This window comes from Rhamphochromis longiceps, linkage group LG15, assembly GCF_057381845.1.
Source record: "Rhamphochromis longiceps isolate RC_006_pf linkage group LG15, R_longiceps_female_GT1.1, whole genome shotgun sequence".
NCBI classification, from domain to species: domain Eukaryota; kingdom Metazoa; phylum Chordata; class Actinopteri; order Cichliformes; family Cichlidae; genus Rhamphochromis; species Rhamphochromis longiceps.
Genome location: NC_140571.1, coordinates 10,996,407 through 11,003,057, shown reverse-complemented (window position 1 = coordinate 11,003,057; position 6,651 = coordinate 10,996,407). Strand labels below are relative to the sequence as shown.

Here is a 6,651-nt window from a genome sequence, read left to right as displayed (position 1 = left end):
CAGATACAATGGGATACCTCATAATGAAAGGGAAATCAGTGTCCACTTTTGTCATAATTTTACTATAAATCAGTATATAGTTCGTTCAAAGGAAATCTTTCTGCCGTTAAACAGGAAGGCATTACCGCTAACGAGCAAAGGACTGCCTGCTGGCAGAGGAGTTTCGGAGCTCGGTGACAGCGCGCACTGTCCTTTCAGCACCAAGGTTTCACTTTACGCACGACCACAGCTTCACCCAGCCATGCAGTGAGAGCACCGAGTGGTCACTATAAATACCCTGCAACAATTGAACTGTGAAAGACAGAAGATTATGTGGAAAATCTGAGAGTATTTTTCTGAAGACTCCAAGATGAAAAGTTAGGTTTTTGATTACACACACACACACACACACACACACACACACACACACACACACACACACACACACACACACACACACACATTTATTTATAGTGTTTTATTCTCAGGGGTATGAAACATAACGCTTCACCCCTATCGTGTCTTGACAATATTGTGGGGGAAACGGGGGGACTGGGAGGGGGCGAATGGGAGCCACTTGCACGCCCATACCCATACTTTTCTCTCCCCCCCCCCCCCCCCCCCCTTTAAAAAAAAGCTGTTCAAACTACGGCAGGGTAGTACAGACTAATCCCCAAAGAGGAGAAACCTGCAAACCTCAGTAATCCTATTTACCGAATTGTTCTGACCAGAAACTATAGGGCAATAAGTATTAAAACCCGTTTGTAATTAATTTTCAAAATGATCCTTAAACTGTCCATAGCATAATTGCGTTTCAATTTCCATGATGGATGTAAAACGCGCAATGGCTCTAATGAGGTTATGAGCCTCAGAAGAAGGATATGGGAGCATTTCCACTAAGATGTCGGTATCTGCGCTGTATTCTGGGCTGAGTGGAAATTTCAGTGGAAGTAGCCTATTAGTAGGAAAAAGGCTTCCTGTAACCGCGTATCGTACATATAAATGGAGTAAGGCAAAGGAGGGGGGCGCAGAAAACTTGACACAGCATTCAAGTGATGGTCACTCAACCCATGCACACTCACAGACATTGCGGAGTAACCTACAGCGGACAGGTCACCACGTCGGCGAGACAGAATAAAAAGTGAGCCTCACTTCTTGGCGACTAATCTGCTACTTCAGCCAGGACGCGCACGGGATCTGGGAGCACCGGACCACTTGAGCTTTTCTGTGCGCTCTCTCCCTGCAGTCTGCCGGTCTTCAAAGGATGACCACAGGGGCTCGGTGAAGATCCCTGACTTCACGAGCTTTGTTTTTGCATTAATAAAAGCAGCTTTTAAGAGGACATATTTTGGGGCGGACAAACTCCGAAGTTGCGCACAGTTTGCATTTCTTACTGCTGTGTGCGCAGAAAGTCATCAGTGTCTGAAGACTTTATAAAGGTAAAAATAGCTTTAAATTGTTACTTTTAGAATCTAGATTTCTTTACTGTTATGTTTTTATTCTTAGTTCCTCTCTTACTGATGCATTGTTGCCTTTTGTCTGAGGGTGACTTAACTGTGTCGTGTAACTTCTCGGTAACAGAAGCCTGGATCAACATAAATAAAACTTTTTAAGCTACAAGACTACAGCCACATTTAGACAATGAAGACACTCAAGTTATTAAAAACATAAAAACAGAGTAACTGTTTGAAAACAAGCACGTGGTAAGCAGTTTTGCATAATATTTTGGAAAGCGTATTTGAAGATAAAGTTAAATAGCGCATGGGTAAGATTACTTAACAGTCCATCAAGCTTCGGTCAATCAATTATGATCCGAACTTGGTGGACTATTAGGTGCGTGCAGTACTGTGATTTTCGCTTTGTGGCCCATTGAGAAACTCTTGTGTTATTGTTTTGCGGCGTTGGGAGGATTTTAACCAGCATTTACAGTCGCTCTTGGCGGGGTGTAGCCTAATGGGATTCTGGGACTTGTGAAATTAGGAAATGAAAGGCTTTTAACATTCATACTCAATCTCTCCTGCAGGTGCCCAGAAAAGAAAATACGACCTCACTGTTTCCCCCTCACTCCCCGGGAGCTATGAGCGAACTACGCAGGCATTTCATTATAGGACTGGTGTTACTGATGTGCACGCTCACCGACCACTGCGGCGAGAGCGCGCCCTCCACGGTCCCAACAGGGGACGCATCGGCCGGCATGGACGAGCAGCAGGACTTGAGGCGGATGGTGGAGATCGTGAAGCAGGTGGAGGGGAGTCGGGGACGCCACAGTGCCAAAACAGAAGCGCCGGCAATTTCACGGGAGACGAGCTCTCCGATGGAGCAGAAGGATTTTCGGGACCTCAAAGCATTCAGAGGGAATCAGGCTGTCGGTGAGTTTTCTTCCAGGAAGGAATCTTAAGTTGGATGTACAGTCAGGGATGTAGCATACTGCGATATGGAAGTTACATAGAGAAGAACAATTTCCTCTCTATTTTCTCGTTAAGGCTACCAAGTGCATGCAATATAACCAAAACTATTTGGTTATAAAACCACTATACTTACTGATAGTACTGACGGTTATTTGAGGGTCATTTGGGCCAACTGGCCCTTTAAAGCTCTCTTACTATATTTTGCTTGATAAAAACATCCTTGTTCTATGTGTTGTGATGGATAACTCCAGAGCTGATATTTTAAGGCCTCCTGATAAAAATATGCCATCCATCCATTTTCTTCTGTCTATATGATACAGACTAAAACTTGACACCCTTTCCTTATCTCCTCTCTTTAAACAGTCATATTTCCCAGAGATCTAAGAAAGAAGGAGAAGTTCATAAAATACTTAACAGGTAAGACATTACTGCAAAATCAATGTCTTTTAAAGTGTTTGCTAAAAAGATTCCTACAAAAACAGGCCAGGGAAGTCAGCTATAGCACACAAAAGTGAATTACAGCTTCAGACAATGACTACAAAACAGATGTTATTGAAGGTTGCTGCGGCAACGTTCTTAAAGCCTCCTCTCTGTTCTTGTTTCAGGTCCGCTCTCCTTCAGCCCCAAGTGCAGGAAGTCGGTGTATAAACTCTACCACCACACGAGAGACTGCACGATACCTGCATGTAAGCTGCCATTACACTGGCCCTCTTGACACCCTGAGTAAAGATCTTGTCCGTTCAATGTCAACACACTAAACCACTCACTATCTGTCCATCCTATTTTCTTTCCTCAGACTTCAAAAGATGTGCACGGCTTCTGACACGGCTAGCAGGCAGCCCACAGTGCACGGAGGGGTAGCACACACCAGGTACGGTACCATGTTCCTCTGATTCAAACATGAATTTTTTATGGCGAACAGCTTGTTAATGTGTCTCGTTGAACGTAGACAACAGAGTTCAGAGCACATTATAGACCGTGTGTGGGTGTAACACAGTCATTAATGTTGAATGGGATGTGATAAGGAGGAAGTATGAGGTAGTCTTCAAGGTCATTTACTTGAGCAAAATTAACAAGGCCATGTGGTAAAACTGCAGCCACAAGTAAAAGTCTTCAGCGTGGACTCATGTGCTCTGAGCTGATTTGTTGTTACTAGAGTAGCATTGCTAATGCATGCATGTTTTTTGGTATCAGCTTGCTTTTATAGTTCTATAACTGTCACTACGTTATATACAGGATTGTAGTTATAATCTGTACAAACGCATTACAGCTTGTTTTGTTTGTTTGTTTTTTTCATTAACGTAAATTTGATTGGTAACATAACTACCGTATAAAGCAGAAAGAAAGAAAGGTATAGTTCTAGTGCCATTTCTCTCTTAAAAGTTGGCTAGAAGTACAAAATACTTCTTAATTTGACTGAACTTACAGTCATTAAACATACTGTGTTACTTTCTACTTCTGTGGCACAGATAACTAAACTTCCACTCAAATATTGTACTTTATGATGCATTCAAACGTTAAATGAATGTCCATTTTATGAATCTGTATTTCGAGCCAAGCTCTATAATATATTAATACACTAATCTATAACAGTATTTATATTTAAAGCTATTTTTACTATTTCCTATAAGCACTTAACTGTGTTTTCTTCTAGCTCGGCAGCAGAGTTCAATTATTACATTGAGCACTTAAAGCATAAAATTACTGCTTACATAGAATTAATTGAGAATAATGATGTAATCAAGCACTTAAATTCTCACTACACTAAATCATTAGTAGTACTAAGAATAATTTTGCTTAAGTAAAAGACTAGATTCAGGATATTACCTTTTTTTTTTTTTACTTTTGTGTGATTCGTATTTAAGTAAGAATAATAAGAATAAATAAAATGTTTGCACTGCATGAATTATCAGTGTCATTCAGAGTCAAAAACCTCTCCGGTTATGGTTATAGTGTAATGGTTATGTTGTTCTGAGGCACTACTCAGACGTTTGTTCTCCGTGGTGATATGCTTGCTGTGTCCACACACACACGCCCTAACAGTGGCACAGCGAGAGCAAAGTATCAAATTTCTTATTATTTGTGATTCTTTCTGAAGAGGGGAGAATTTTTCAGGTGTTTTCAAGTTGGTCCTGAATATCACGTCTTCTTTGTTACAGGTCAAAGTCACACACGAGTCCTTCAGAAGAAAAAAAAACTTGGGAAAAAAGTGCCTTGGACAGTAAGGAAGCCTAAATCTGACCAGCCCCGACGGACACTAGGCACAGTATTGTCATTCACTGAGGTCTCCTTCTGCTAAGGCGTGGATGGGTGCCACCCACCACTCAGGCTGGGCCTTGATGGTTAGCTGTCACCGCATGGGGGAGCAACCCAGGCAACAAAACCCAGACCAGGATAAAGACAGTGAAACTGAAGAGTGGAGAAGATAAAGAAACAAGCGGTTGAGACACACCAACCTGGGGCCTCTTCATGCTGGGATCCAAAAAGATGTTGCTAAAACAAAACAAAAACATATTTTTCTTCATTTATTTTGCTCAAGAAAAGAGCGAAATCCAAATATGCTCAACCCTGCCTGTACTACCTTCTACACAGACAAGTTTTCACAGACCTCCAGCTGGCAGTCAGTGCATAGTTTCAGCCACTTGTGCTCATACTGAGAAAGAACTGTGATTAAATTATTAATTGCATGAATTTTCCTCTGCATCTTTGTGAAAAAGATAAAAAATAATAATAATAAAACAAAAGAAGTGGTTGTTGGATTTTGGTAGAGTGCAGTACAGAGTATATTTATGTATTTGAGTCATCAAAAGGTAACATTGTACATAATGTAGGCCATCTTTAAAAGCAGGAGCAATATCTTCACGCTGTAAAGCGAAACATAAAAAGAAGCCACTGATGTACCATAAATTAACATGACTGGCATTTCCCAAAGGGGTGTCCAATATATATATATATATAAATATATATATACCATAGCTATATTTAAAAATGAAATATACTTAAATAAATTATGAGATTGGTACAAATATGGATTGCCTTTCTTTTCTTGTGCGATATTTTGCTTTGCATTCCCATCTTGAATGAGGAATGATCCTCGAATAACCCTGTGACTGGACTGAGTCCTGGAACATCTGATCCTGTGAACTTCCCACTGCTATTTCAGACAGACTGTTAAAAAAGATCAACTGGCAAAGCTCAAAGTGTTCGAATACATGTTATTGCAACATGATTTTTTTTTATGTGATCACTTTCCAGATGTGGCGGTCAGCAGATTTCACTTGCTTTGCAGCAGTCACATTGAGAAAGGAGTTCCTCTTAAAAGGCTGAGTCACTCAGGTTTTCCTGTATATTTCTACTGGTATCTATTCATCAAAACCTTTTATTGTTATTTGAGCAGGTTTTGAGAAGTTTCCTGCAAATGCACTTAAGCAAAGGTGAATGTACAGTGCTTAACAAATTTATTATATCTAATGTAGGGCCTAAATTAAGAATACTGGTTATTACCAAAAAGGATGAGTTACTAATATGCTCAAAATTACATTTATTTACTGCTATCCCTGTAAATACAACAGAAAAAATAGTTTTAGTGGTTGAATGTTATGTTTCATTCATTTATGACTTCTCTAGCTCAAATTTGGGTATAGAAACTTATTTAATTTTGTCACTTACTTTTGTAAGTAATGCAATTCGGTTTATTACTTACCTAATAAATAACAATATATTATTAATTTTAAACAACCTCCTATGTTTTCTTCATTTTTATGGCAAATCGAATAAATTTATTAAGCACTGCAATATGTTTTTTGTTTGTTGTTGGTTTTTTTAAAGCATTTTAAAGGAGGAATGGGACCCACGAAAAGCAACACCATTGTTACTGTGGATGTGCTACAGACCACAACAACTGACAGGCTTCACTGAAACCAAATTGTGATAAAGAAATTGAATGCACACTAATATCAATTAGCAATTATGCTGATTAAGGGGAGGAGATAAATAACAACAAGACAGAATTAATTAAAAAGTATACAATTCTATTGACAGTTATATTATCTGTAAATCCACAACTGGTGCAAAAATAGTCCCTACAAAGACAAAGATCAAGTTTACTGCCACTATATGCAGATTACATGGACGACTGATTATCTAAAATACACCTCAAACATGGCAAAATACTTGAGTACTTTTCGGGTTCTTTTGGGTGAACTGGCCCTTTAAATAAGTGCATCAAGATAAAGTTCTCTTAAGCCTTTTGCATGAAATTTGA

The 6,651-nt window shown here is 39.5% G+C and overlaps 1 protein-coding gene across 1 annotated transcript; it reads left to right on the top strand.

Annotated features, from left to right (window-relative positions):
* The first annotated feature begins 624 nt into the window (after window positions 1–624).
* On the top strand, window positions 625–4,601 carry alkal2a (ALK and LTK ligand 2a). The gene is made up of 6 exons (XM_085382773.1): window positions 625–1,418; window positions 2,003–2,348; window positions 2,751–2,804; window positions 2,993–3,073; window positions 3,184–3,258; window positions 4,547–4,601. Exons 2-5 carry the CDS (start codon window positions 2,057–2,059, stop codon window positions 3,246–3,248), a joined length of 492 nt encoding a protein of 163 aa, XP_085238899.1. The 5' UTR covers window positions 625–1,418; window positions 2,003–2,056; the 3' UTR covers window positions 3,249–3,258; window positions 4,547–4,601.
* Window positions 4,602–6,651: the final 2,050 nt, after the last annotated feature.